Here is a 13,710-nt window from a genome sequence, read left to right on the forward strand (position 1 = left end):
TTTGACGTACTGACATGTGTCACTGAATTACTTTGATGATGAACAAATCTTAAAACTCGAGTGATTCGAAGGCGAGTTTGGCAGCGTTCCGATTCCCGCCCCTAGTACACCACGGCTGTAATGTGAGTTTTGTTAATAATTTTAAACATGTATTTATTGACATATTTGCAGAATAAACGGCGCCGAGTTGTTTTGTTTGTCACGTACTCATTACTGTCCCTAAACATATCCATAAATTACTTTCAGAGAGAAAAATTATTAAAATGCGAAATATTTTAAGGTATTTTCTGTCCCAAAACCCACTTCCGGACGTGATGACGCGTTTCTCATCACGCTCCAAACCAAAACATCTGTTGGCAGCTCGTAGCTGTGAGCTTTATCTTGGCGTTTTATTTGATATAAAAACGGCATATTTACACGTCACAGAGGAAGCGTGAGCCCTTCGAGGTCCAGGTGGTTTTCAGCCTCCTCAGGTGTGTAGCCGTGACGCTCAGGTACGCTTTTAGCTAGCGCTGGGTGTGTGTGTCGCATCTGCTACAGCTAGCTGTGCTGGCTGATAGCAGACTTCGTTGATTAGCTTTATAGCCCCGTTTTAATTAAACAACGTGGCTGGAGACCAAAGCTCTGAAGAACCAGGTCAGAAAAAGAGGGAAAGAAACATTAGCATGCTAGGGCTAGCTTCACATTAGCATTTCCTCCTGTATGGTGTGTGGGCGGTGAGAGCTCAGAGCTCCGTGAAAAACGGGTTAGTCATGTTTTCGGTGTCTGTGGTGATGCGCAGTAAGAACTAATAAATGCACTCAAACTGACATGGTAGGATTACAGGTGTAGTTTTGTTTGCCTGTGCACAGTTGTTTACCTGCACAAACTCAGTAATCAAAGTTACAGCATTGTTGCATCTAGTCAATAATATCCTGATTGTGTAAGCAAAGTCTGATCTCATCGTCCAGTCAGGACAGGATGCTGTTCATTAGGATCTAGCTCCTGCCAGGTAAAGGTACCAAACATCCTCTTACACTGACTCACTCCCTGGATCTTTCCCCTCCAGTTTCCTCTTCCTCCTGTTGGATCCCAGTGTCAGGATAGGGAAGCAAAGCAAAGCAGCAGCTGCTGGTGGTGCAGCCGGCTCGGGTGACAAAATGTCCGAAAGTCCGGAGAAGGACGCCTCTGTGTCGGCTCAGGAGTTGAAGGAGCAGGGAAACCGTCTGTTCCTGAGCCGCAAATACCTGGAGGCCGCAGCCTGCTACACCAAAGCCATAGTAAGGGTCAGGCGATGGGGAGCGTGCTCGCCTTCCTCCCTCTGCTCATTTTCATATAAACACACTTTTCCTGACTTCCATGATTTTCTCTGAGAAACCGAGGAATCAGTCTGATCAGTGCCGCCTCCTCCGTGTGTCTGTTCTCCATCAGAGCCACAGTCCCTCCATTCCGGCGTACTACACCAACAGAGCGCTGTGCTACGTGAAGCTGCAGCAGTACGACAAAGCTCTGGCAGACTGCAGGCAGGCTCTGGAGCTCGACAGCCAGTCGGTCAAAGCACATTTCTTCATGGGACAGTGTCACCTGGAGATGGAAAACTACGACGACGCCATCGGCAACCTGCAGAAAGGTAGGGATTTAGAACACGCCTGCTTCTTTTTCAGAAATGAAGAAAGCGAGTCTGCAAACAGTGGAACACTGCATTAAAAAACCTCTTTGTTTCCTTCTCCAGCTTATAATCTGGCAAAAGAGCAGCGGCTGAACTTTGGCGACGACATCCCCAGCGCGCTGCGCATCGCTAAGAAGAAGCGCTGGAACAGTATGGAGGAGAGGAGGATCAACCAGGAGAGCGAGCTGCAGGCCTATCTCACCAAACTCATCCACGCCGAGAAAAAGAGGCAGGGCCCGAGAGAAACGAGCCGTCGGCCGTTTGGTCGCTGTAACGAGGGCTCCTGGAGTAAAGTGTGTCTGTCTGTGTGGTCTGATCCTCAGAGAACTGGAACGCTGCAGACAGAAGCAAGAGGAAAAATCCGACGACAGCAGAGTCCGTCAGCGTTTCAACGAGATCCACACCAAACACGTAGGCTTTTATTGTGAAATTCTCCTCAGTGACATCAGGAGCGTCCTGATAGTGCAAAACATTAAAGCTGAAATGCTGCCAGCAAACAAATTCTGATTTATATTATTTATTTATCTGCAGGACAAATACCTGTCGGACCTGGAGGAGCTGTTCTGTCAGGTCGATGAAAAGAGGAAGGTCAGTGATGGTCCGCCGTGTTTTCCTCAGTCGGACGAGTCCTCGTACAACGAGCCGGTTTAGGACAAATGAGTTTGTTTTGGTGTTTGACAGAAGCGTGAGATCCCAGACTTCCTGTGTGGAAAGATCAGCTTTGAGTTGATGAGGGAGCCGTGCATCACTCCCAGCGGCATCACCTACGACCGCAAAGACATCGAGGAGCACCTGCAGGTAAAAAATGCCCCAACTCGCTCACGGCTGCTTTCATTGACTCATTTTCAGCACGAAAAACTCATCAAATCCTGATTTTACCAGCGAATGAAGTTTAACCGAAGTCTGTAGTATTGTGATGACGACAGGACGCACGGCTCTCTGTTCTGTTCCCACAGAGAGTCGGACATTTTGATCCAGTGACGCGCACGCCGCTGACCCAAGATCAGCTCATCCCAAACCTGGCCATGAAGGAAGTCATCGATGCTTTTATTTTGGAGAACGGATGGGTGGAGGACTACTGACCCAGTTTGTTAAATTCAGCTTTATTTTAAACATCCCAGTCACAGCAGCCGTCACTCTGGGAGTTTTTATCATGAGAGGTAAAGACAGCTGCTGCGTGAGGTCAACGGGCCAATCATCTCCTCTTTATTTCCTGTCATGTTCCAGTGCTGGATGTTTGTATTAAACATGACGTTCGGTGTGTGCGCTAATCCCCGTGAGCCAAAAAGTTTAAACTGCAGATGTTTTTTTCCTGCACCGCTGAGCTAAGTGGGCTAAAGTCCACTCTCGAGTCCAGTTAATGAGCAGAGTGGGTCCACTTTAGTGTCCACAGAAACAAAACCCACCACTTCCGCTTTAATCTGATTAAATACAGACTGAAAACGACGCCCTGCGCTGATGGCGTAGCAGTCTGAGAACCACATGACCACAATCACGCTGCTGCACAACAATCAGAGGCCCAGGCTGCGACGCGAGGTGAGAAAAGAGATCAACAGGTGTGAAATCATCACTCGCCAGCCAATCAGATCTCTGGAAAAAGGACGTAGGAGAGAGCGCTGAGCCGACACCGTTCTTTATGACTGTACGCTGCTGAAGGTATAAACATCGCAGGTTAAACTCTGGTTTTACTGGTTCGCACCCACGTCGCAGCTCCGAACGCTTCGGCTGTAGATCTTTAATGTTTGAGGAGACGAAACTGGAAAGTCCTGAAAGGTGGTGTTTGTCAGGCCAGCGCTGCATTCACTGACACCTGAGCAAACATGAGACATCGCACCATGCTCAGTATTCTGTACGCCGGCCCGTTTTCACTCGTTTCATCCTCGATGTTTTTGCTATTTTATCGTTTCTGCTTCAGATCAATCAAGTTAAACCTGCGCGGTTGTTTAGTGGGAGCAGATTTCACAGGGAACGGTTTTCAGATCCAGGTGATGCAACGTCTGTACGGGAAAACTCTGATCAACCTGCCGATGTTCAGTAGAAATAAATGTGAATAAATCTTTCGTGTTTTTGTATTTCAGCCTCAGTTATTCGTGCTCGTCTCGCTCAGTGACCACAAACAATCCAAAACCAGCTCAAATAAAAGACAAAATGAGAAAAGCTCCAGAAACACTCACATCTTCAACCTCAGCTCTTTTTGTTTTACCCGGTGAGAAGCAGACAGCTACGGAGGCCTGCAGGGGCCAAACAGATTAAAGGTTTTGCATGAATAAAATAAATGGGCACATTGAGAACGATTGCCTCAGATTGTTAAACTGTATATAAAAGATGGAAATGATTACTGACTCCGCCCACATCGGGGCCTCTGTATTAGCGTTTTGGCTTTTTGGCTCCAGATGTGTGGAGATTTCACAGCTGTCACATGCTTTTTGCATTTTGGAAGAAATTTTCCCCGAGTGCTTCCCTGACCGTTAGAGGCAGCCGGAGAGTGGGAGGGCTCAGTGTTAGAGTCATGTTACAGTTTGTTCAGATGTTCGGAATAAAAACATTTAAAACAAATCCAGTTTAGTTCCTCGGTTTAATTCCCAGGATTTTAAGTACTTTATTGCTTCTCCGTGACCCCTCGGGGTCGCCGTAAAAAAGTTAACATGACAGAAAATCAAATCTCATCAAAAAATGAAAAGATGTTTGCATTTGATTTCAAGTAAAACCTGTTGCAGCACACGGTGATCAGAGCTGAATTCAGCTTCCAGAGTGCAGAAACACAGCGTGATGGTCAACATTACAACAACCTGCTAAAATAAATGAGTAGTCTGTGATTGTGATCCCCCGAGGTCTGCAGAATTAAACTGCAGACATCCTAAAATGACACAAATCTGTTATTTGCGGTTGAATCCCTCTGTGAGTCAGTTTTCTTAAAATGTGCCAGGAAATCCTTAAAGACGTCCTGAGAGCTCAGCCCAGGAAGGTGGAGATGAAGACGCTTGTGTCCAGGTTTAGAGTGGCGTGCCACCAACGGTCGGGGAAATACAGCACCTGGAGACAAACATGCAGAAACGCACCGTTAGCGCCGCGCTCACGATCCAGTCGTTCAAATGTAACAGGCGGCGCTCCGAGGGCTCAGTTTTAGAGCCGGTCTCCCGTCAGGGGCTGGAAAACCTCCAGGACGGCTGAAAACTTCAGAAGCATGAGGTGTAATTAAATGTCCAAGTAAGGAAACAGCCTGAGTATCACTGCTCTCACATCTGAAGCGTTGCTGAATCCCGTCTCTCTTAAATCAGCTGTTTAGCTGTGGCGTTCTGAACGGGTCACTGCTTAGTTCGCCGGCATCTGGGGTCAGAGTCCAGACGAAGCTTTTTACTTTACACACATGAACTAACTTTCATGTTTTTACTGAAATGGACGCTGAGATAAAGCGACCCTGCTGTGTGTGCTTGGGGCGAGTCGTGAGCAGGTTGGGCGGCGTTACCTCTCCGGGTCGGATGGTGCACTCCAGCGGGGCCTCGTCCTCCAGCAGGTTGGGGTACGTTTCTGTGACCCAGGACAGAGTGGTGCGGTTCGGGTGGAAGTGAGGCTCCTGATCGGGCGGGTAGAGGAACCACCGCTGTGTGAAGAGTAATTCAGAGGTTAACAGGAAACGCATCACTCTGTGAGGAAGCAGTTTTAGTTTACTTCAGTTTTATTTTGAAAATCTGACACTGAGACGCTGCCACATGACCCGCAGATTTAAGCACGCATTTACACAACCACACCTCATCCACTCCGTTACTGGAAATCCAGCTCTGAATGGCTGAGATCCACCAGAGGGCGCCACATGTCCACAAAGCCACTCCCCTCCCCACACAGAGCCTCTTTAATTAGTTTAATTAAACAGCCGGTTTCCTCTATGGGCTCAAAATGTGGTCATAAATATTTTGTACTTGTAAATCAGGATTTGTGTGTGTAAAAAAAATTTGTGTGTGGACTTAGCCAAAAAAATCCTGCAAGTTACAAGTACGGATTTTGACCCTATTTTTCTTCCCGTCATCTGATTGGTCAATGTCATGTCAATCACAAATGTAACAATCCAATCAGAGAACAGATGGGTTTTGCTGTCGAGGGGCGCTTTTTTTGAACTGCAGGTCCTTGAAGGGTGATACAGTTTGAAGCTGGAGGATCTCTATATAAATATCCGATAGCAGCTAGGTCCCCTAACTTTCAGCAGCTGTTGAAAGGATAAAGTTGTGCTATATCAGTGGTTAGAAATACCATTATTACTTTAGGATTAGTTTAACACAAAGTCAGGGCTGACCCGGGACCATTGCTGTGAGTCACAGTGCGCAGCATAAAAGTCCTTTCACATCGGATGCAGGATGTGCTGCTAATGCTAACTGCTAACTAAAAGCAAATGATCCAGAATTTGTTGCTGGCTGCTGAGCTCTGTGGGTTTTGCAGCAGCTCTACCTGCACTAGATGCACCTGCTCCTTGTCTTTTCTATCTCTGACTTTATGTCCTCTACAAGAGTTTGGGTTTTTTTGCTGGTTCCTCAAATGTTCAATAAAAACATGTATGCTAATTCATAACGAAGAAAGCTTTGTAATGAAGACTGTCATTTCCAAAACACTGCCCGCCCCCACCCCGCGGTCCGCAGCGCTGTTGAAAAGGCTGTGGAAGTCCCTATATTAAACACGTAGACCTGTGACACAAAAATCACCGAACTCGGACGACCACAGACTGTTTTCCTTCGTGGTGATGAAGGAAAACGCTGGGTTGGCATGTAAAAGAGCATTTATTCCCTTCAAGGACCTGCAGTTCAAAAAAAGCGCCCCTCGACAGCCAAACCCATCTGTTCTCTGATTGGATCGTTACATTTGTGATTGACATGACATTGACCAATCAGATGAAAGGAAGAAAAATAGGGTCAAAATCCGTACTTGTAACTTGCAGGGTTTTTTTCTAAGTCCACACACAAATCTTTTTTACACATACAAATCCTGATTTACAAGTACAAAAAGTTTATGACCACATTTTGAGCCCATATTCCTCCCACCTTCCTTCCGTAGATGACCTCGGAGTATCCCGGGCCGTGCCAGTGGAAGGGGACTCCTGTTCCAGGACCTGAAGGAGAAGAAAGCGAAGCTACAGTTTGGATTCCACTCTCGGATATTTCTGAGATTTCTTTCATTTTAAAAGAATTTTCACAGTAATGGTCCTAAAAAAGCAGATTATCATAGAGAATTATGTGTCACACGAGTCCTGTCAGGTTTATCAGATCTTTTTCCTTCTCTTGATTTTATGTCATTCCTCGTTTGTCTGCCGCTCTCTGACCTGCGATGCCGAAGCTGTACGCTCCGCTGGTGAGCGGCAGGACGTACGGCAGAGACTCGTAGTGCTCGAAGAGACTCTGCCACTCGGTGAAGTTATTGTCCCCGAAAAAATACAGCGTGTCTGCAGGAAAGTCAAACATTATTCAATAAATCTCACAGCATAAAAGTCACAGCAGCGTCCAGTCGAAGAAAACAGACGGAAACAGATTCATAAGGAAAACAACAAAATATTTTTTAATTATGAATGAAAACAAACCATGTTAATAAAAGCAAAATAGTAAAAATAGAAAACATTTAAAATAAAAAATAAAGTCTCTGACAGAAAATTCAGAGTAAAGTAAAAAAATAAATAAATAAACAAGAGTAAAATAAAACTAAAAAAAATGAAGTGAAATAAGTTTTAAAACTAAATAAATAAATAAGACATCACTAAATAAGAGGAAATACAAACAATTAAAACCAAAAAATATGAATAAACTAAGAAATCCTTTTTAAAAAAAGCAAAGTGACCAAAAATGTTTAGAATTAAACAAAAAATGACGAAACCTAAAAAACTTGAATAAATGAGAGAAAACAAAAAAACAAGTTTAACAAAGCAAAGCCAGGAAACAGGAAACCAAACGAGAGCGTTTCCTGAACACCTGTCCCGGCGGCGGCGGCTTTGAGACTCACCGCTGCCGAGGGCGTCCGCAGACTGAGGCCTCAGAAACTCGTCCACGTACTCCTGGAAGGGAACGTCCACTGAAACAGATCAGCACAGTCAGGAGCAGGAAGTGAACAGGTGTGTCTGCGAGGCCACACAGGTGAGACGGGCGTACCTTTCCTGTAGGAGTAGGTGTTGGCCGTGCTGAGCCTCACTCTGTGGGCGCCGTACTCTCTCAGTAAGCTCGACTTGGAGCACAGAAGCCTGAATTTCTGAAACAGATCCAGCGTGACCTTTCAGGCTGTTCACCTGTGCTCACCTGCCTGCAGCTCAGTCATGTGATGCTTACATGTAGATAAGATGTCTGTTTTCAATACGTACGGTGTTGTCAGTGAGGCCTCTGAGGATGACCGGCCTGCCGTACGCGTACCTGCAGGAAACACAGTTGAAGGTTAGTGCTGCTGTTTACACGGTGATGTCATCAGTGAATGTCTGCTGAGAAACAGCAGCTTACTCACGCACCTCTCCATGAACTGCTGGTACGAGAGCGACGAGCCGTGCAGCACGTCGATGTTACACCGACCTTCATCCTGAGACCTGACGTCTGAGGCCGAGAACCTGAGCAGAGCGGGGCGCGCAGGTAAGAGCAGAGCTCACCTGTGGAGCTGCTTACACGCTCTAACATTCATTCAGCAGCTCCTCAGTCATTTAAATCTGTCTCCCTCGTTCCACCTTAAAAACCCAACATTCATGTCACATTCGAGCTGATGACCTCCAGGATGCGAGGAGGAGGAGCTATTAAATAAAACTGAGGCGTAGACTCACACCCAGAGATCGTCCTTTTATAACATTCCTCAGACCTCATAGCAGCCATGTTATTGGTCACATGATGTCATTCAAAATGCTCCAACAGCACAAACGAGGTCCAGGTCAGGTGAAGCTAGCAGACAGCTACACCTGTGTCTCCATCCACCTGTCAGTCACAGAGGCCACGCCCCTAATAATGCAAACTTTAAATAGGTGAGTTATAAACACAGGTGTTATCTACAGGCTGCAAACATGTTTATTTCTGCTGGAAAGTTTTAACCTGGAGTCTATGGGGCTGACTCACTGCTGCCTCTCCTGGACGTTGGATGAACTGCAGCCTCTCAGCAGCTCACTAATCTGAATCCAGAGTTTATCTTTAAACGATAAAATAATGTTCTCGTTTTAATTTCCACCCTCGGATCTGCTGAAGTGCAGCTGGAAGCTAAGATGGGAAAATCTGAAATTGTGCTTTTATATTTTATTAAACAATAATAAAAATAACGTGAAATGATTTTATTTATTTATCTGTGCGGGAACAAAATCAGCTGCCATATGACGTATTTAGGAGCACGCGGACAGTTTAATACGGTTATATTATTGTAGTCATAATCGTCTCTGACCGGGCTCGTTCTGCATGAAACGTATGACGTCATCAGTGCCACTGAAATCGCTCCTCGTGGACACAGCTGTTAACTTCACAGGTTTTTGAACGGAGTCTGGTTGAAACTACAGCGAGGGTTGTTTGAATGAGTTTTATGCAAACGTGTCAGGCTGAAGCAGAGTGTAGCTCACCATCCTCCTCCATCCTCATCTTCCTCCTGCTGCTGCAGCTGCGCAGTCACTGCGGCGGTGAAGAAGATAAAAGCGAGCCGCACCGCTTTGATCTCCATTCTCCCCAAAAGCCTCCGCGAGCTTCGACCGAGCTCAGCCCCACAAATCAGCCTGTTTCTCCTCAGTGTCCCACATGAACGTCAAGTAAGCGCCGACTCCTACTTCCTGGACGACAGCCAATCAGAAAGGACCACATTAATCAGACCGGTTGATGCGTTCGAGGTGCGTGGAACGTTTGAGCGCCTTTATTTATTTCAAGAGGCCCGTTTCCCTGCAGCACTGCTGTGACTAGGGTTGCCAACTCGCTGAAAAATAAATAAGGGACACCTCGTGGCCAGGGCCGGGCAACCCAGTTGTCTTCACCCTTCCCAGTGTGGTAGCTCTTTCTTTTGTGTGTGAAATTATTTTTTAACCATTTGACTTGAATTTGATTTAAGTAGATGCATATTCTTTGTGATATGAACACATGTGAAACAAATGATCATTTAGCCATTTATTTTTAGCTCAAAATGACAACATTAACACAGTAAAACAGGTCTCTTTCTTAAACAGAAGCCTGTCATGCTTAACTTTTGAGAATATAAGTAAATCTTTCTTTAAAAGCACTCTGTCCTGCTTAACTTAAAATTATATAAATTAATAGAAAGCAATAGAACAAAAATATTCTTGTAACAGTGCACATATAGTGCATATAGTACAATTGGCTTCAGTTGAAATATTATTTCAGCTTTTCTAATGCTAATCAGCTGCTCCTGTTTGTAAACCCGCTTGTTCCCATGATTACACATCTTAACTCATCATCATTATTCATCTATGTATTACTTTTATGTATTAGTCATCTATTTGTTGTAATCATCTATCCTTGCAGTCGTTTATTACACAAAATAAATTATATTATCACACTTCTGGCCACATAGAGCTGATATTCACCGCACATGCCCATATTAACCTTAACCAGAGGGTTTAAACAACAAACCAGTGTTTACATACCATATCTGCTTCTGCCGTGGCCTGGTGGACAAAAAAATGGTTAAGGGTTCCCCGAGCTGTCACGCCCCTCATGTTCTTCTTGTGCCACCACTAGAAGCATGCCTATGGAAAAAGTGCGCCGGCACACAGTGCAGTGCGCTTTATAGGTGTTATCGTGCACTTTTCCAGCCAGGTGTTTTCCTTTTCCCATTCCTCCCTGTGCTTTTGCAGCCTTTTTTTCCTTTCTCTGAGCGAACAAACATTGCTGCTCTGATGCTGGGCTCACACTGTGCGGTTTTTGGCCCATTTTGAGCCGATTTTTGAGTCGTGCGACCGATTTGGTGATCGGCCCGATTTGGGCCTTCATCGTGCGTCGTGTAGTATACGTGGGGTAACGAGAAGCGATTAACACCTCACGACCAGCTCCCGATCATCAATCGGTCGTGAGGGTGTCACCACAGCCGCTCACACTGCTCATGCGCAAACACGTAAACATCGGTGAAAAAGACGGCGCAGCACGGCTGTGCGGCGTGTGATCTGGACACAAGCGATGGAGGAACAACTTGTAGAACTTTGGAAAGCTCATCCGAGCCTTTTCGATGTGGCATCACAAAATGATCACGACCACAACAACCGTGAAAATAGTTGGATTTACATCGCTGCTCAATCACAGCTGCCTGATCATGTTTTTCATTAGCAATTTAGCAAAGTTGATGGTGGTGGTGTGTCTGTGTGAGTGAAAGACAGAGAGAGCGAGCGACAGATTTTCTGTTATAACCTTCATGTTATGGACAGTGGCGTGTCTAGAAAATTTTTGTTGGGGGGGCCAAGTAGGGGCACAGATTTGGAGAAGGGTGGCAGATTTAATTGGCAGATAATGTTTTTAAAAAAAAATTCTACCAACCCTTAACCATAATTCAATAATCCTATAAACCTAATAACCAAATGCACTTTTAACTCTTATTAGAATGAGATTTTAACCACTACGGTGCAAAGTTTTTAGATACTGCGTTGATAAAGTACAAGAGATACAATCAGTGCTTTGTCAGTGTTTACTCAGCATTCAAGGACAGCAATATTTGCATAGCATTTTTACTGACATGTAGTGCACATATGTTTTGGGCAAAAACATTTTTGAATATTAAAATACGAACATTTGTAGCAAACAATTGACAAATTAGCCATTCCAATGCAAAACTTTATGTGCCTGTTAAAAAAAGAAGATAATCTTCTCACAAACTGGTGTTTGATTTTGAAACAGGAAAAAAGTGGAGAAACAACTGAAAAGACTAACATTTGAATAAAACCTGAAAGCAAGTAAATACTTTCTATGCTGCCTTATGGTAAACTTTGGTAATATTGATAAAGAACAACACTGGCTGATGATAAAATACAGTCAGCTGGCATGGTGACACTGCCAGTATAACCTGCAGGGCTGGACTGGGACAGAAAATCGGGCATTTTGACTACAGACCGACCCACCAGGTAGTAAAGCCATAAAGCCTTTGAATGAAAACAAATGCTGTTGTGACAGTGATGTACAGTCTTGTTGGTATATGTATGATTTCTATACATTTTACGTCAGATAAAAACTTTGGTTGTAAGATTTAGATAATTATTTAATAAAAGCGAGATATTTTAAATGAGAATAAGAAAGAAAAGTATTTCTTTGTGCCCCCCTCTCCCTGTTAATGCCCTACCTGGCCCCCTGGCAAAACTTTGCTAGACCCGCCCCTGCACAGTTACCAGCTGTCAGCTACATAAAAAAGGATCCTGGTGGGTGGTCTTCACGTTTCCCTCTCACCACATATCCAAACAGACATCATGACCAGCAGCTTTACAGCTGTGGCTCCAGCAAACATCAGCTGATACTAGAAATTAATATTAAATAAATTCTAACAACAGACGATCAAGCTTAAACGTGCTGCTGTTGTTTAGCGCGACATCTGCTGGTTTCGTCTTTCTGGCGCAAAGTGGGCGATAAACAAACAAGAGAGAAAAGCCGATCAGCTGATCATCGATCAGTTTCATGATTGAAGTAGCAACAGGAGAGGGAGGATGAGAGAAGAGGCAGCTGTGCAGCGTAAAGACAGAATAAATCCAGCTTTGTGTCTTTTTTCATTCTAGCTAAAGTCCGGGACAAACTGCGTCTCTTCTCAGCTCAATACGAAACGTGTAATATTTTCTCTGAATGAGGGACCATTCCATTTTTTTAAGGAGCCGTTGGCAACTCTACTAACTAACCTTATGAATAAAATAAAGTTCACTATCAGTAACATCATAGCAACCGAACAGCTGTATAAAAACTCCAAGCTGGCTAGAACGCAGTATGAGTTATTGCAACTGACAGTAAAAAGTCAGCACAACGAAAATAAACTCCACCTAAACTTAGTTCATATCTGACCCAGATAGACTGCAGGTCATAACTTCTTACCTGAAGTTCAGTTCACCTGACACTCGGACTGGCGGCTGCCTCGGGTCTCTCCTCCTGCCTCCCCTTCCCTCATCCACCTGCTGCCTCTGTGGAAGCCCCGTCATAGCCACCACCAAACAACGGAGTTATTTCTACACATCGACCTGCATCTGGCCAATCCACCACCTCTCATTGTTCATGCCGTTACAAAAAAAATAAAAAATAAGTCAAATAAGCCCGATGGCCAGTCCAGCTATGTTAACCTGCAACCAAATCTGCAGCTCCATACAGCAATGTTACGACTTAGATTATATCTTATAACTCATAACTCTTATGTTAGCTGCCCTCAGTAGCATACTGTCTGAAATATTCCACAGCTGCAATAATTCTTTAAGTGTTATTTTTTCCTTGGTATTCTAATTTCGCCGAAGTTTACTAAACTCAACAAACTTAATATTACTTACCGGGACATTTATTCTGTCCTCATTTTCTTTCACCGAAAAATTGTTTCCTGCAGTGCCGTCTTTCGCGCTTGGCTCTCCTACCTTTGCTAACGTGATGCGCATAGCGCAGAAGCGATGCTGCATTCACTTACACTCGGATATCTGAGCGTCACCGTGAAAACATAATCGGACATTTGATATTTGATTGAATTTTATTGTTTTGCCTTTGGGGTGGCACCTGGGGTGGCCAGTCTGGTTGGGGGGGTGGCCTGTGCCCCCCCAGGCCACCCCGCTGGACACGCCATTGGTTATGGACGCACAGTGTGAGCACTCAGGTCGCATCAGAGCATCGGGCGGTATAGTGTGAGACCTGCATCGTGACCTACCAACTTCTAACCCCTGCGAGTCAATCGTGCAGTTTGAGCAGGAGCTGAATAACGTGACTGAAAAAATCGCACAGTGTCTGCCCAGCTTTAGGTGTACTGTCGTCCGAGACTTGCACCGCAGTGTCGGCGTTTGTTTCCCTGTTGGCCATGCTTCTTGTTGTGGTCATCTGTTGTCTTCCGGTATTTTCTCCGTAAGCGACCTTTCCTCGACCAATGAGATGAGCGGTAATCTGAATTGTCATACTCGAATTGTCATAAGTGTGCTG

The 13,710-nt window shown here is 44.9% G+C and overlaps 2 protein-coding genes across 5 annotated transcripts; one reads left to right on the forward strand and one right to left on the reverse strand.

Annotated features, from left to right (window-relative positions):
• Positions 1–300: 300 nt before the first annotated feature.
• On the forward strand, positions 301–3,720 carry LOC147333227 (E3 ubiquitin-protein ligase CHIP-like). 4 transcript variants are annotated; one of them, XM_086290266.1, is made up of 8 exons: positions 301–494; positions 1,049–1,259; positions 1,411–1,609; positions 1,712–1,877; positions 1,972–2,059; positions 2,180–2,236; positions 2,330–2,446; positions 2,605–3,720. In XM_086290266.1, the coding sequence occupies exons 2-8, from the start codon at positions 1,140–1,142 to the stop codon at positions 2,728–2,730; spliced, it is 873 nt and encodes a 290-aa protein (XP_086146392.1). In that variant the 5' UTR covers positions 301–494; positions 1,049–1,139; the 3' UTR covers positions 2,731–3,720. The 4 variants fall into 4 exon arrangements, with proteins under 4 accessions (XP_086146392.1, XP_086146391.1, XP_086146393.1 ...); XM_086290265.1 differs by having other exon boundaries at positions 302–473; XM_086290267.1 differs by lacking the exon at positions 301–494 and adding an exon at positions 528–636.
• A 489-nt stretch (positions 3,721–4,209) lies between these two features.
• On the reverse strand, positions 4,210–9,461 carry jmjd8 (jumonji domain containing 8). The gene is made up of 9 exons (XM_086290269.1): positions 9,195–9,461; positions 8,118–8,213; positions 7,977–8,025; positions 7,771–7,867; positions 7,625–7,693; positions 6,954–7,073; positions 6,676–6,743; positions 5,115–5,249; positions 4,210–4,681 (listed from the first exon to the last, which is right to left on the reverse strand). The coding sequence occupies exons 1-9, from the start codon at positions 9,290–9,292 to the stop codon at positions 4,601–4,603; spliced, it is 813 nt and encodes a 270-aa protein (XP_086146395.1). The 5' UTR covers positions 9,293–9,461; the 3' UTR covers positions 4,210–4,600.
• Between the last annotated feature and the right edge of the window lie 4,249 nt (positions 9,462–13,710).

The sequence above is a fragment of the Aulonocara sp. 'chitande type north' Nkhata Bay genome, linkage group LG4 (assembly GCF_057382095.1).
Source record: "Aulonocara sp. 'chitande type north' Nkhata Bay isolate Kocher_YH1m ecotype deep benthic linkage group LG4, A_spYH_male_GT1.1, whole genome shotgun sequence".
NCBI lineage: Eukaryota > Metazoa > Chordata > Actinopteri > Cichliformes > Cichlidae > Aulonocara > Aulonocara sp. 'chitande type north' Nkhata Bay.